The sequence below is a fragment of the Musa acuminata genome, chromosome BXJ3-5 (assembly GCF_036884655.1).
Source record: "Musa acuminata AAA Group cultivar baxijiao chromosome BXJ3-5, Cavendish_Baxijiao_AAA, whole genome shotgun sequence".
Taxonomy (NCBI): Eukaryota; Viridiplantae; Streptophyta; class Magnoliopsida; order Zingiberales; family Musaceae; genus Musa; species Musa acuminata.
This window is the reverse complement of record NC_088353.1, coordinates 17,170,436-17,187,800: the sequence shown is the minus strand read 5'-3', so window position 1 is coordinate 17,187,800 and position 17,365 is coordinate 17,170,436. Positions and strand designations below refer to the sequence as shown.

Here is a 17,365-nt window from a genome sequence, read left to right as displayed (position 1 = left end):
AACGGTAGCGGGAGTGGCGAGCGGCGACAGCGACAGTGGCAAGTAGCGACAGTGCCAGCGACCAGCGGGAGCAGGAGCAGGAGCGGCGACAGCGGTAGCGGTAGCGAGTAGTGACAGCAGCGGGAGCGACAGCGGTAACGAGCAGGGTTACGGTTGGGCAGCGACAGTTGATATCAGTTTTAGTTGGTTCGATTGAATCAACTAAAACACTAGAGACCGAATCAGACCTAAAATCTTAGATCGGTTGCCTGGTTTAACCCAGGCGCTCGCCCGAAGCGTGCCACTTGGAAGTGAAGCGAGGTGCTCGGGCCTCACTCCGCCTCGCCCGAGCGCCTAGGCGAGCGCCCGAGCGCCTTTTTAAATCACTAGTCTGAATGACCTTTTATGTGAAGAAAAGGGTGCAAGTTTTTATCTGACACGATTAGGAAATACTTCATATGTTATCCCATAGGTTAATGCCTTTTGATGTTCTGAAAGTCCAGGATTAAATTACAAAGGATACCATAGGAGTAAGAGCATTACAAAATACAAATATAAGTGTTAGGACTCTAGCTAGGAGAGTCCTAATTGAGAGGGACATTCATGTAAAACCTACCTAAGCCGACCCCTATTAAAGAGGTGAAGAGGTCGGCTAGGGTTAGGAGGTTGTTTCTTCGAGATGAATTAGGAGTTGTAAAGGAATATGAGTCTTGAGTAGAAGTCCTATTAGGAGTTGGTTAGAAGTAGGAGTCTTGAGTAGGAGTCCTATTAGGAGTTAGGGTTTAGAAACCCTATAAATAGCCATGTATTCCTTCTCTTTTGATAAGCAATAGATGAATCTTTTCTGCAGCCTTTGAGCAGCAACTTGGAGGGAGGAACCCCTATAGAGTTCCAAGGAGGTCGATCCCCTAAAGAGATCAACCCCAAGTTTAGAATCTGCAAGGGTTCTAACACCTGGTATCAAAGCAGCGTTCTTGGCGTCTCGCTGCCCTTCCACAGCCATCCATCAACCCTCCATAACCGCCCAAAGCAATTCCCACAATTGTTTAATAGATCTTTGCCAAATTCCGTCGTCATCTCCACCACCACGGATCATCCTTTGATCTCCCCGTGAATTGCAACAGGTTCTGGTTTTCTACCTTACTGCTGCTGCAATTTAGTTATCCTTATTTGAAAATCCCAAAACAATTATTCCTATATTGCTGCATAAACTTTTCTTCATAAAGTTTTCATCTCTACGACGAAAGATACATTGCAGAATTTCAACCGTATAGCATCGTCTGTTTGATCTTGATACCAAGGTTTGCCGTACCGGACTGTACCGCCCGGTACGGGCGGTACGTACCGGTCCGACAGGCTAGCGGTACGCGGACCGCTCCGTACCGTACCGACACTGTAGCAGTGTACAGTACCACTGTAGCAGTGTACAGTGCTCGGTACACGTGAGCGTACCGCTCGGTACACCTGGGTGTACCGAGCGGTATACCGTATCGTACTGGTACCGAGCCCGGGTCGAAACGCCGGTACGGTACGGTACGGCGAACCTTGCTTGATACTACGTTGTTTTTATCCAAATCTCTACGAAATTTTTATGATAGCTTTGACACTTCCTAACAGTGGAATTCCCTTTAGTTTCATCAAAAAATTCTCAATATAAACCACTGATCTTTTACGTCCAATCTGCTATACTTAAAAATCTGTGTTGTAGAAAATTTCAGTCGCATATTGTTGTCTTAACCCATCTATTTGCAATCTTTTTTGAATGAAATTTCTTAAACACTTCATAGATCATCTTGGCGTCCATCTAAGATTGATATATTAAGAAATTCATCTTTAAAAACGATTTTGTGTTGCTGTAAATTTTCGTCGTAACCCGCTGAAATTTCTCGACGAGAATTCTGCAATCGCAACTTGCACCAATTTCCTTGCTGTTATACTGCCGAAATTTTCTTGATTAAATTAGATATCCTTGATGTCATATAAATTGTGATTTTGCTATCAATTCGTTTCTTAATTCTCTCAAGTTTTTGGTGGAAATTACGTCGAGAAACCGTTGTTTCTTTGATGACAATTCTACTCTTACAAGACAGCACATACTTGCTGCAACTTCCACTTATTTCTATCAAACCTTTGCTACTATCTACCACAAATCCAAAACTTTAATCTACAGCCCTAAAACTCCACCAAAACACACCCTCCAATTGCACCCAAAATAGCCACAAAACAAGCTTAAACCGTAGCCTACATCCACCGATCTACCAACCCTTTCGACCATCACCTCTCTCAACCAATACATGCCTTTAACCCGACAACAAAAGAGAGATCTTAACATCACAGATTTGACGGCATATACTATGACATCTGAGGAGGTAATCAATGCTAAATTCGAAGCCTTCGAGGCGGGAATGAAGGATAAGATTCGGACGCTCTTTACCGAACTCAGATTTGGCCGACCACTAAGCCCGAAAAAATCACATCAAGGAAAGAGCTTTGCCCAATCGCACCAAGCCCAAAGATATGACTTCCAAGAGAGGGGAAGCTTTATGACCAACCCCAACTATCTATACATGAGAGTGGACTTCTCTAGATGGGAAGAAGGAGACCCGATTGGTTGGATCTCGCGCGCGGAGTGATATTTTTGGTACCATAAAATCACGGATGCATCTATGGTGAAAATTGCAGCTATACATCTTGAAGGGGATGCTATACAGTGGTTTGACTGGTTTGAACATACTTATGGAGTCCTTTCATGGCGATAATTCAAAGGACTACTGATCCGCTTCAAACCAATCGATTACGAGAATATTGACGGACAACTAGCAAAGATCCGACAAACCTCTACCATTCAGGAGTACCAAACCAGGTTTGAAAGGTTATCTAATCAATCTCGTGATTGGTCTAAAAAACAGTTATTGAGGACCTTCATTGAGGGCTTGAAGCCGGAGATCCGAGGAGAAGTTAAAGCGCGACAACCATATACGCTTATGGCAGCCATCTCTTTCGCACGACATCAAGAGGAGCAATTGAACCATGAAGCTCAGAGGACTAGGGTCGCTCCTCAACCAGTAATATTGAAGCCCTCAGCCCCCCCTACTATCGACCAAGTCCCTACACCAAAGAGGTTAACAAGAGAAGAGCTTCGGGAGCGATATGCGAAGGGGTTATGTTGGCATTGTGACGAGCTGTGGAGCCGTAAACATCGCTGTAGTAAAGGGAGACTTCTTATGATTGAACCAATAGAAGAAGAGGTCATTGAACATCCAGAAGAGAGCCTTGAACATGAAGAATAAGATACAGAAGAAGAGCCACAATCGACCGAAGTTACGGTACATACACTAGCCGGCTACTCAAACCCGCAAACGATGAAAGTTAGAGGCCTTCTCAAACAACAACCGATCACTGTTCTTATCGACACGGGCATTATTAATAACTTTCTAAACAGTAAGGTTACTATCCAGATGGCCTTACCTATCGAGAATTGCAACAGGTTTGACGTTAAGGTCGCCGATGGATGGATTTTGAAGTATGATCGTAGGCGCCCGCAAGTGAAACTGTTGCTGATCATGAGGCCTTACCAAGAGATAATTGCATATTTCTTCCTTCTCCCTCTTGATGATCATGAGGCCATGCTCATAATTAAATGGTTGACGACATTAGGTGATATTTCTTGGAATTTTATGCAACTAATTATGAAATTTTACAGTAATGAGAAACATGTGATACTGAACGGGAAACGTGGGGGCAACGTAACGACGATTTGCACACAACAAATGGAGAAGGTTTTGCATAAAGCATGCAGCAGATTTTTGGTACAACTTGAGCAACAAACTAAGGGAGAGCCAATAGAATTTGAAGATCCAAACCTACTTCCTTTGCTTGTTGAATTTTCAAATATATTTGATGAACCGTACAACCTACCTCTTACCCGTCGGCATGATCATTATATAACGATTCTTTCAGGCAAACCTCCAGCAAATACTCGGCCATATCAGTATCTACATCTCCAGAAGGATGAAATAGAAAGGATTGTAAAAGAGATGCTCGAAACAGGAGTTAGTCGGCCAAGTTGCAACCTCTACTCTTCACCGGTGCTACTTATACGCAAGAAGGATGGAACATGGCGAATATACGTTGATTACCGAGCTCTCAATGGCATAACCATCAAGGACAAATACCTTATTCCAATAGCAGATGAATTGCTAGATGAAAGGGAGCACAAATCTTCACAAAGCTGGACCTTTGATTCGGGTATCATCAAATATGAGTGTACGAAGAAGACATACCGAAAACCACCTTTTGAACACACAACAACCATTACGAATTTTTTGCTTTCTTCAACAGAAGGTGGAATATCTTGGGCATATCATATCAGAGGAAGGTGTGACAGTGGACCATTTCAAAATTGAAGCAATGCAAAACTGGCCTACCCCGAGGAACATAAAATTGCTACATGGCTTTTTGGGTTTAACAGGTTACTATCGTAAGTTCGTGAAAAACTATGGAAAGATCAATGCACCACTTACTTTCTTACTGGAAAAATATGTCTTCCAATGGTTAGACAAAGCCTCCGCTGCCTTCGACAAACTTTAGGCAGCCATGACGACGACGCCGGTGCTAACACTACCAGATTTCAACCGACCCTTCATTATTGAGGCCGACGCATCTGGAGTCGGAATTGGAGCCATTCTCATGCAAGATGGTTGACCACTCGCATACACTAGCAAGGCTTTATCTCCCTCCCATCAAAATAAGTCAACATATGATAAGGAGATGCTCGCCATTGTGCGCGTAGCAACGAGGTGGAGTCCCTACTTGATTGGTCGACGATTTCAAATTAAAACCAACCATAAAAGCCTCAAGTACTTTTTGGAGCCAAAGATATCATCCCCTGACAGAAAAAATGGGTAATAAAACTTCTTGGATTTGATTATGAAATAACTTACAAAAGGGGAAAGAGAATGTTCTTGCAGATGCGCTTTCGCAACTACCCGAGCAAGCTGAAGTTTCGGCCATTTCACTTCCGACCAGCGACTTTCTTGAGGATATTAAGATGGAATGGTAGAAAGATTCAGAGACTAGTAAGATTATAAAAAAATTAGAGGAAGCACCAAGTTCCGTGGCTCATTACAATTGAGACTCAAAAGAATTACACTATAAGGGACGCATTGTGCTTATGATAAATTCTATTTGCATCTTCACGAGCAGATTTTGGACAAAGTTATTCCATATGTAGGGTACTAAATTGAAAAGGAGTACGACATATCACCCACAAATCAACTACCGGACAAAAGTTGTAAATAGGTGCTTGGAGACAGCCCAAAGCCACCCACCAAATATGACTAACCAAGGAGAACTCCAGACCCAGCCAAGTGCCATTATTGATCGACGGATCGTGACTCGACAACGACGACCCACTACTAAAGTGCTAATACAGTGGGTGAACCTACCAACAGAAGATGCCACTTGGGAGAACTATGACGACTTGAAGATCAAATTCCCAAAATTTATGAATCGTTAGCCTCGAGGACAAGGCTGATTTGAAGAGGGCGGGTCTGTTAGGACTCTAGCTAGGAGAGTCCTAATTGAGAGGGACATTCATGTAAAACCTACCTAAGTCAACCCCTATTAAAGAGGTGAAGAGGCCGGCTAGGGTTAGGAGGTTGTTTCTTAGAGATGAATTAGGAGTTGTAAAAGAATATGAGTCTTGAGTAGAAGTCCTATTAGGAGTTGGTTAGAAGTAGGAGTCTTGAGTAGGAGTCCTATTAGGAGTTAGGGTTTAGAAACCCTATAAATAGCCATGTATTTCTCCTCTTTTGATAAGCAATAGATGAATCTTTTCTGCAGCCTTTGAGCAGCAACTTGTAGGGAGGAACCCTTATAGAGTTCCAACGAGGCCGATCCCCTAAAGAGATCAACCCCAAGTTTAGAATCTACAAGGGTTCTAACAATAAGACTTCATAAAGAACATAACATGCACTGTCAAGTGTCAACACACTCTGAAGTTTGCTTATGCTTGTATCTGTTAAATTACCTAGTATGTAATTGAAAATCTTTATAAAGTTCTGATGCATATACTTGGATCGGAAATGATCATGACATCCCTTATTGACAAGGTCTTGGGAAGATTCAAGGGTCGCACAATAACCTCCTTTCCCAAGCTGGTAAATTGGTTCTTATAAACTCGGTTATAAATTCACTTCCAACTCATTTTTTTAGCTCTTGGATTTCTAACATGCTGATTTTTAGATTCTCCAAACTCTCTTGAGACTTCTTTTGGAATGATAACCAGAATCATAACAAGATGCATTTGATCAATTGGGCCAACATGACCCTCCCCAAGGAGGAAGGGGGTTTTGGTATCCGGGATCTTAAAACTGTTAAAAAAGCTATTTATGTCAAACACATAACTCCAATCCTAAACTCTTACAATGTCCTCTAGGTCAATGTTTTCCTTGCTAAATATGGTAACCTTCACCCTTGGATTTTCTTAGTTCGTAATAGAACTTCCCCAATGTACAGATCTATCCTTTATCTGACTTCAAGCAATAAGGATGGTTGTCGGAAACTTATAAACAGCAGTTGTAACACCAAGATCTGGGAAGACCCTTGGCTTGACAATATTCCATTTAACAAATGGCTCGTATTTATTGGAATGGATGTATTGAGTAATTACTAGTTTGTTTCTTATATTATTTCTAACTCTCATTGGAATGTTACAACTCTTGAAACTTTGTTTCACCCTTGTTTCATGGTAGTATCCAATCCATTCATCTCCCCCAGCATCCTGGCATGAATTTCTATGTTTGTACCTTTAATCCTTCAGGCGGTACAATAGTGAATAGTTCCTATGGGCATCTAACTAGATACTACACCTAGGAGGCTCCTTGGCAGGGCTGGAAGGCGATCTGGCGCCTTAGGATTGCTCCAAAGATTAAAATTTTCCTTTGGAAGTTTTCTTGGAATTGATTGCCAACCTCTAGCTTTATCTCCAGCATCATCCACTGTCAACTAGACCAATGCTTTGTATGTCATTTATATACTGACTCAACCACTTTCATTCTCTTTGATTGCATTTTCGCCCAAGCTTTCTGGGATTCCCTACAGCAGCTTTTAAACTATCGATTGCAACTTTTTTTCCTCTTGGTTTCAAGGAGATTGGTTTGAGGAAGGTTCGTCCTCTGAAGTGTCATCCCTACAGCAGCAGTTAGATGCTGGTTACCCATGTTGAGCAATCTTGTCATGGATCCAGGGCTCATCCTCTGAAAATATTTTAGCAAGAACACGAAGAAGCCACTTATTCCAATAGGCATTATTTGTCTTGTTTATTTTTGAGACTATGAATGATGCCAAATCGACCATCTTAAATGCCATATCTAATGAATATTATGCTGTATCATCATGATTGTAAACTTTTATCGAAACAACTTCTTAAGATAATTGTACTGATGATGATAACTTGAACTATTTCTGTTGCTTTGTTCAGGTCCTTTGATGATACCATAGGCTCAAGCAAGCAAAATCTTGATGTAGTGCCAGGCATGCCAAACACGAGAGATAATGTGAAATTTGAGAGTTTCACATTAAAGGCTCCGACTGATATGCAAGAGAATTTTCATACTGAATGCTCCCGGAACAAAGAGAACAGAATTGCAATTAAGACATTAATTCTCTTCGAGGATGTGGATACTGTTTTTGAGGAAGACTGTGGTTTTATATCTTCTGTACTTCAACTGGCAGAAACTGCAAAACGACCTATAATACTTACAAGCAATAGTGAGTTTGTGGTTCATATCTATAGAGTTTCTTTATCAAGTTATATCCTGTTATGCATTATTAGTTTTGTCAACTTTGATGGGCAGGCAAGAATCCTGTCTTACCCCCACTATTGAATCGGCTGGTTTTAAATTTTGAGCTACCATCAGCTGCAGAGCTGTTTTGGCATTTATATATGGTAAGAGATTCAACTTCAATGTCATGTATTCCTTTTGTTCAGAAGAGCACCTTGGTCAAAAAACTGTCTAGTGATTAATTGTATCACTACAGATTTGTGCTTCTGAGAAGGCTCAAATTTCAGCCCACCTACTGGAGCAGTTAATTATATCATGTCTAGGTGATATTCGTAAGATCATCATGCTGCTTCAGTTCTGGTGCCAAGGTAACAAGTATCATGTAGGTAAGTAGCTACTCCTGATATATGCAATGAACTTTTTTACATGGAAGTATGGAACCATTTTGTGGCATAAGAAAGTCTTCATCTTGGACATTGTACTACCTGAACTTGGTGAGATTGAACTTCTTTGTTTGTTTAATATATATTTTTGTATACAACAACAAAAACAAAGTCATTAAGTCTCAACTATAAGAGGTCGGTTATATGAATCTTTTGTCATCATTAAGATATGTAAAAGGCCATATATTTAGTTAAGTTTAAAGTACTTAAAATTTTTATTTATAGTTTCTATTAAAGTTTGTTTAGGTTTTCTTTTATCTCTCCTCGTACCATTAACATTAATCATTTCACTTCTTCTGACTATCGCATCTGAAGGTTTTCTAAGCACATGCTCATATCATATTAAACGTTTTTCTCTTATTTTATCCTCTATCAAAGCAATACCTAGTTGTTCACGAATAAAAATATTTATTTTTCTATCTTTCTTAATAACTTCAAATGTATTTGTTGGTCTCACAATCATCTTATAAAATTTTTCTTTTAATTTCAAATGTATTTGATGATCACACAAGACTCTTAATGCCCCTTGTTATTTTAATCATTCTGTTTTCACTCCATGAATAATATCTTCATCGATCTCTTTATCGTGTTGAATAATTAATCTAAAATACCTAAAACTTTTATTTAAAGAATTTCTTGTCCATCCAATTTAACTATATTCTCCTATCTATTTCTAGAATTGTTAAAATTATATCTTATATATTTAGTTTTAGTTTTACTTAATCTAAACCCTTTAGTTTTTAATGAGTGCCTCCATAGCTCAAGTTTATAATTAATTTCACTTAGGCTTTCATTAATTAAGATAATATCATCAGCAAATAACATACTGTCACGACCTTAGTTGGAATTGCCTAAGGCGTGAGGCACCCTTGCGGCCAAAGACGCGAACTTAGCTTGCGTTGCTTAAGTCGCGAGTCATCCTTGTGGCAAAGACGCGAACTTAGCTTGCGTTGCCTAAGTCGCGCTTCGCCCTTGCGATCTTGCTCCGCAAGGATCAGCCACTTTGTAACCTCTCGCAGGTCCCGAAGGACCTGTAAAAGAGAAAGAAAGTTAGATCGAAAGAACGAGCAACGGCCAAGTCCCGAAGTCTCGTGAAAAGGGAAGCTTTACAAGCAAATCGTCGAACACCTTGTGTGCACAAGAGAAAAGAGGGAGAGGGAGAAAAACAAGGCTTTCAAGGATGAACGAACAGCTGCAAGCCCACAAACAACCGCTCACCTGGTCCCGGGCGCAAAACCAAGTTCCCGTAAAGGTCACGTGCGAACTTGCGAAAGAGTGTTCAACGCCCGGTATATAACCGAAGCCCCATCCAGCCATGTGCCACCCGGGGGGTTCCTGGGGTCTGAGATGGCTGACATTTTGGTGAGCGGAGGCAGCTCTCCGCTCACCTCCCGCGGCACGCGAAAACGGAGCTGTTTTGGGCTGTTTTGGGGCTGTTTTGCTCGGTTCGGTGAGCGGTCGCTTTGCAACGCTGCAGCTTGTTCGAACTTACATATTTACAAGCAAAATGACCCAAAACCATGAGAAAACATGCTGTCAAGCAGCTGTACATGCGGGTGTGAGCGACGAACGGTTCGTTGAACGGAGTTGTTGCGGGTGCGCGACGACCGTTCGTGACAATACGTTAAGGAGGTCTATCATGTAAATGGCTAGTAAGTTCATTCATTATCAATGTAAAAAGATAGAGACTTAATACAGATCCTTGATGTAATACTATGCTAATAGGAAAATTCATTAGACACACTTCCTATTGTTTCAATACTAGCAACAGTATCATACATATCTTTAATAACATCAATATAATTAGTGGATACATATTTTTTTTTCTAAAACCCACTATAATAAATATCTAAGAACCCTATCATAGGCTTTTTCTAAGTCAATAAAAACTATATTGCCTTTTCTTATGTATGCAAAGTGATATATGACGAGAAAAGGCTCACGAGCTTGGAGACTAGGTTGGTTAACTAAAACATATCCTACACTGATCTCTTGGTCAAGTTTATGTAGATCATGCCACTCTCTTATTTCTCAACGTGTTTGCTTTTAATTACTGAAGACTTTAAGGAATGTTTAGTGTCATGGATGTCCCCATAATAGTTGCATTTTCTGTATTAAGCAAGCGAACAAAGTTGATCGAGAGATTATTGGTTTTCATATTATTAGTTAATTCATGCTAGTAGAAGGAGCATTATCATATCACAAAAGAGCACAGATATGCTATGGATGCATCAACTCATGCTAGTAGCAACTGTAACCTAATTTTAACTGCAAGCAAGCATTTACATTTTGGAGGTTTGAATGGTATACCATAACCCTGATTTAGCTGTCATTCTGATATGTTGCATTCAGTGACCTTTTTCTTTCAGTGTTTCTTATTGATAAATTATGTGACAAGCATTATTTAATATAAGTTACCAAAATGTACTGTTTTCTATATCGTGTTTTCTTATAATCAGCTGTTTATGAGTTCTGTTCCTACTATCCAGTCAGGAATTTACACACCTGCAGTCCCCTTCAATTTGACATAGACACTGTGCATCTGGTAATTCCAAGAATAATTCCTTGGGGGTTTCAGTGTGAGTTGTCAGAAAAGGTGGCGGATGAGATCAGCAGATCAATGTTTTCAATGGAAGACAACATAAAGTTAATGGAATTCAAGCCAGCAGAAAAGGTTGGTTCTGCAAAAGTTGAAAAAATCCATAATGTAATCAACAAGAGAAAGAAAAGCAAATTAAAGAGGAAGCAGTCAGATCTAGACTCTACAGAGTTTCCAGCAGATGCCAAGGATCTTGATGACTTCTCTGATGCTTCGGAGTCATATGCAAGATTTGATCAACAACAAATAACTAGGCAGAGGGCTCATATCGTACTGTCTTCCCAGTCTGATGACGAACCAAGTGCTGTTGAACTTCAACCTGCAGAAATTGTGTCAGCTGATCTAAGCTATTGTCCATTGCCAGACATGTCCAATTTGTGCAGCTTACAAACTCTGAAAGTTGTAAGCCCGCTGAGGCCACTAGCTGATTTAGAATATCAGTCTCAAAGGAATTGTATTCAGCCTCTACTGGAAAGTTCTGATATTGCATCTGTTTCACATATCTGTGACACATTCAAAGTGCAGGAAGTGTCGTGCGTTCCTGAATCTTCTTTTATAGCTGAATCTGACATCAGCAGGAGAGACAATGCCATATCTATGGCAGTATCTTCCAATACCATAGCTGTTAATTTAATTGATTTACTTAATCCAATACATGACTCACCAGGAGAAGTTAACAATTTGACTGCATCCATAACTGAGGTCAATTTGTGTCCTGTCAGCAATATAAATGAGGTTGATGCTGAATCAGTTTATGGTAATGAGGAGCTAGGTGATTCCCAAAATGGGGTTCAATTTCCAGCTAATGGAGATGGAATTGAACTTCCAGCTAGTGGATATCAATTTATGGATGAATGTAGCCGAGCTGATTTTTCCATTGGGTTAGTTCCTGGGAGATGTGAAAGATCTCCACGTGTCTTTTCAGTTCAGGAAACATGGCAAAGATTACGTAACCAGCGGGAAGAACTAAGAACATATTTAAGCAAAAACCAGATGGAGTACTTGGTTGTGGACCTTGCTTCTGGACTTACTGACTTGATCTCTGAAACTGATATCATGTTCAGTCGCTCTAACCTCCTCATAAATGTAAGATGCTTTGATCTTCTTCATTCTAGATATTCTGGATATTTTAATTTCCTATATGTGAGAACATTCTGATCAAGTTAGATATATTTGTACAGGACATTCTGGAGCCATCATTAATACCCTCTGTTGAGCCAGATGATTTTTCCTGGTATGATAGGCAATATGAGATGGGATCCACATACGTTCAGCATGGTCTATGTCTTTACACAGATAAATGTGCCAAGACATGCCCAGATATGGTCTTTATGGAACCGGAGACTCTAGTATTGGAGATGCTGGCCTCCAGCACTAATGCTATGGCTATGGGAAAGCTACTCAGCCTGGAAAGTACCAATACACAGAACTTGTCTAATCATGGTTTGAATTTAAAGGAAATAGGTCATGGCATTTCCTTAGAAAGGTTTGTTCTTATTCCTGATTAAACAACATCTGAATATTTGCATATCAGCTATGTATGCTTTATAGCGGCATAGCCAAAAAGCTATCTTTACTAGTTCAAATCATTTGGATTTTCAGTTTAATATCTTTGAGAGTTCAGCTCATCTACTCAGAATTATTGTAGCCTCTTGTGATGTTGGTTGAAAGTGGACAAAATAGTCGATTAACAATGTGAGGTTTCCATTTAATCTAATCATGAAACTTTTATAAAGTGACTGCATTCCAAAAGAATGCAAGTCTAAATTCCTATCTTTAATGAATTTCAAAAAAATTCAAAATTAATTTATTCTTGTCAATGTTTCCTTTCTATGGGCATTTTAGAAGATAAGACGCTATAAAGAGCAAGTTTTGACTTAGTACACTCCATTAGATGGTTTTTAGACACCAATGCAGATATAATTTTATTCCTAAGTGTAACGTGTCATATATTTTGCTTTGCCATAATTGCTTCCAGATATCTACTTGTGTTACTAACTAGTAAAAGATCAATTTTCTTTTACCTCTGACGGGATAAGAGCTATTTTGTTTATATTGAGAATATTTGTTGAAAGTAGTAATAACCGAGGTCTTCAATTTCGGGCGGTAACTAGTAAAAGATCATATATATATATATATATATATATATATATATATATATATATATATATATATATATATATATATATATATATATATATATCGAACGATATATCGCTCGGTATATAGTATCGTACTGTACTAAGCGACTGTCGAAACTTCGGTACGGTACGATATTTCAATCCTTGGTAATAACTGTGACACCCCTTGATGGAAAAGAGTTGGATGCCGTGGTTCTAATGTTGGCATCTCCTGCTAAGCTTTTGAAAAACACCCATGCGTTTTGATACCTTATCTTCTATATAATTGTACTTTACATGCATGTGCTTGCACACATATATGTATGCATGTTGTTTTTCATAAAGAGAGTATATTGCTAAGCATTTTGGCTACTTGGCTGCTACTGTGCAGGAAACAACAATGTGCTCTTATGGATGCTCTTCTTCCTTTAGTTCCTGCTAGGTTGTCAATGACCCTCAGAGGCTCTGGGTTCCACGATTACTTGTCCTTTACAAGCCGCATATCCCGATTTGAGAGTGCACGGATCTCAGAGAGCATGAAGGAAAACAGTCACCGAAGGTAATATCAATACTGAAATCCCTTTTCCTGTGAAATCTCTAGCAGCAAAAGAAACATTTCTGGAGGAACTGATATATAGCAATTTAGTCATTAATCTGAATAATTCTGTGGCCACATTGAGCTATCTAAGCATAATCCTGATTGATGGATTGGCACAGATCTAGGCTGATAATTTATGCCCGGACTTAGTTTGGATATGATACTTTGTGAGTGATAGAGACTGGCCAATTACCAAGTTCAGTGAAATGTGCATTGATCTTGATCCATTTCGATGTGGTTAATCTAATTCTCTGTATCATGCAGGTCTCGAGATTTACGGCACTATCTAAGCTCTGGCTCCCTTTTATTGTCTCGTGAGGATGTGGCATTGTTGGCTCGAGCCTGCTGCTTCAAGGAGGCAGTGCCTTAGGTCGAATTTGTTGATGGCTGCAATATAAATACAAATACTCACGCATTCAGTGTTGAGCTTTATTTTGATTTGGAGGTAGCTGATGAGAAGCAATTATTCTATTTATATAATTCCTTGTGTATCCTAGGGAAGGCGCTCGCATGTATATTCTTTAGCAGGGGGGGGGGGGCGGGGGGCGGTTGTATAGTAAAAGGCTGATATAATTCAACTAACCTTGTCTGCTAATATATAAGCATCCTCTGTAAAGCGCAGGATATATAACATTTCATCATTCACAGGTTAGGGTCTTGTAGTTGAGGATCTTTTGTTGATTTGGGAAAATATTATGACAAATCAATTGAATTTATGGCTGGATTTATTCAGTGGAAACATAACACAGCTTGCAGGTCTTTTGTGCTCTAAAATGTTCTTATCCAGCACGTGCTCCAGTATATGCATGTAGTATGTAGGTTACTTTTGTTGTATGCTTTAGTCTTACGTCGCGTGGTCACTTGCGGTTGATAGATTGATGGAGCACCCAAAGCTTGTAAAGTTATCTTTATTCTCTGTTTTGCTTGTGCCATTTTGATATTTATGGTTCTGTCGAATAGTATTTTTTTTTTTTAAATGAAAGCAATCTTCACTATATTAAATTTATAGTATATATATTGTCTTAAATAGTAGTAGTTCCTTAAATTTGAGTAGGCTTAAATTGAAAGAAATCTTTATTCTCACGTGGGATTCGATGGACTGGTTTGAAGTGTTGTGGTTCATAAGTCGTCTCTTTTGTACTTCTAATGTGGGATTCGATGGACTGGTTTTAAGTGCATCCATTCCATATGTCGTCGTCTTGGCTTCTCAATCTTATGGCTAAAGTTTGGAATAATTTACACAGCACTTAGACCATTAAATATGGGTCAACACCGTGAGCCATTGAAATGTCTGGAAAACTGAGCACCAAAACCTATAATCTAGAAATCTCCGAGACTTCGGTGGCATACGACCCAAAACCTATAATATAAATAGCCAACATCGCGCTTCCTCTCCTCTCAACGCTGTTTGAGCCCGCCATTACAAGTTGAACAGAGATGTCGATCGTCACGTGCGGCAACTTCTTCAATCCCTTCTCCCTCGACGTTTGTGACCCCTTCGATGCCTTCCGTTTTCTCGCTGAGATGCCCTCCGACTTCAGCTTTTGCCAACACCCGCGTCGAGTGGAAGGAGACACCCGAGGCGCACCTCCTCAAGGCGGACCTCCCTGGGGTGAAGAAAGAGGAGGTGGAGGAAGGCGAAAGGGTCCTCCAGATCAGCGGCGAGCGGCACAAGGAGAAGAGAGACAAGTGGCACCGCATGGAGCGGAGAGGCGGTAAAAGTTCCCGAGGAGGTTTCGGCTGTCGGAGAATGCAAGGGTGGATCAGGTGAAGGTGTTTGATATGAAGTACGAAGATGTTATATGTGTTTGATATGCTTTCCATTTATACACGAGGGAGGAAGGATTTTCTCATATAGTTGAAGAAATTTTAGTTGTTATCAAGAAAAATCTTAGCTGCTATCATGCCCCCGCAAAATGATGCTCCTGTTGTGAGTGAGTTTATTAGTTGATCAACCATATGTAAGTGAGAAACACGTAGTTGATATTTGATAACTTGTTCTCGCACGAAGTGAAAATCAATGGCTATATGTTTCATGCGTGAGTGGAATATTGGATTATGACGCATGGTAAGTGGCTCTGACATTATCACAATATATTGTAAGAGTAGAGGTGGAGTTGATGTCAAGTTCATTGAGTAGATTCGTGACCCAATTGAGTTCTGCAGTAACCGTTGCAATGACATGATATTGCTTCTGTCTTTTGCTTCTGACATGACATGATATTGCTTCTGACATGAGTTCTGCAGCAACCGTTGCAATGGCACGATCTATAATTTAGTTTTAATTATAGATCGTGCAATTGTCTTTTACTTCTTAGAACTCCAAGGAAGATAATATATCTCGATGTGGATGTTCTGTCATCAAAATTTCCTGCCCAATCAGCATCAACAAAGGCATAAAGATAAATCAGAGAGTATTTATAGAAAAAGAGGTCATGATTGAGAGTCCCGAGAAGATATCGCAAATTCGTTTGACTACAGACCAATGCATAATAGATGGTCGATGCATGAATTATGATAATTTATTGACTACAAATGAAATATCTAGACGAGTGAGAGATAAGTACTATAAGGAGCCAAGTACTTGACGGTATTGAGTTTGGTCCGTAGCAGGGCTTCCATCATATAGTTTGAGTGACTCGCCAATAGATAGAGGAGTTATAATTGCTTTTGCATCCTGCATGTTCATCTTTGATAATAGATCTTGAATATACTTTATTTGTGATAGGAAGAGTCGTAAAGATGTGTATGTTGCTTCCACTCCCTAAAAGTAGATCAAGGTTCGTAGATCTTTGAGGGAGAAACGATATGTCAAATGCCTAAGGAATGTCTTGATTTCTAGAGTGTTGTTGACTATGACAATAATATCATTCACATATATCAGAAGATATATTGTATTGCTACTTTGGTGATGGAGAAATAGAAAGGTATCAAATTTGGAGTTGATGAAATCATTTGATGTAAAAAACGAGCCAAGTTCGATGTACCAAGCTCTTGGAGCTTGACGAAGTCCATAAATAGCTTTTTCTAGTTTACAAACATGCCTTGATACTGAGGGTGGATAAAGCCATGAGATTGCTATTGAATCTCAGATTTTGATGACGAAATCAATTGATGTGTTTATGATCTAATCTGTGTTTTGAGTGACGTAAGAAGCTTCGATCAGGGAGAGATAATTAAAGCAGGAAGAATCATGTTGTGCGGAGTGGAACATTTTAGAAGAATGGACGTCGAGCGGAAGGATTGGTCGACGTACCGGTAGAAGGCTTCGGGCCATAGGTTCGGGCATTCGGCCAAAAAGAGCGAAAATTGTGCAAATGAAATCAAAGTTATAGAGGTCAATTGGCCGATTGGGCAATAGGTCGGAAGAGAGGACGATACGCCAAAGAATCGGATGAGGCATCGATGAACCAATGATATGCAGAATAACATTTGATTTAGCTTTGTAATTGCTAGTCATAGGTGCCTAGCAAGCCAATCACGTGAGTGATGGCACGTGTGACTTGATACAGAATCTTTTTGCTTATTATATTTTGGCGTATATCACTTTATAACTATTGCATAAATGCATACATATATTGTGATGTCCTTGGATTTGTGCAATGGGAATCGGATCGTGATGAGATCACGATAATGAGATCAATTCACCTTTAAACACATATTCTAAATAATCCCGGTCATAGGTTACTCGAGAGGGACATCGTGATAACCGGATAGACTGGTGTGCTGTATACTCGTCCATATGATGGCTGCAGTTGGTCTCATAGCTGCTCGTGTAGGGACACTAGGGATACAGTACAGGTGCTCATTGGAGAATGAGTTCACTGATTGATCCGCTT

The 17,365-nt window shown here is 39.8% G+C and overlaps 1 protein-coding gene across 3 annotated transcripts in view; it reads left to right on the top strand.

Moving 5' to 3' along the window:
- LOC135586734 (uncharacterized) overlaps positions 1–14,285 on the top strand; it is a 38,841-nt gene extending 24,556 nt beyond the window's left edge. For all 3 annotated transcript variants that reach the window (XM_065152555.1, XM_065152553.1, XM_065152556.1), the window contains 7 exons: positions 7,463–7,752; positions 7,839–7,930; positions 8,023–8,152; positions 10,699–11,894; positions 11,990–12,294; positions 13,320–13,487; positions 13,791–14,285. In XM_065152555.1, coding sequence (XP_065008627.1) covers positions 7,463–7,752; positions 7,839–7,930; positions 8,023–8,152; positions 10,699–11,894; positions 11,990–12,294; positions 13,320–13,487; positions 13,791–13,896 — 2,287 coding nt within the window. In that variant the 3' untranslated portion in view covers positions 13,897–14,285. The remainder of the gene's footprint in view (positions 1–7,462; positions 7,753–7,838; positions 7,931–8,022; positions 8,153–10,698; positions 11,895–11,989; positions 12,295–13,319; positions 13,488–13,790) is intronic.
- The last annotated feature ends 3,080 nt before the right edge of the window (positions 14,286–17,365 follow it).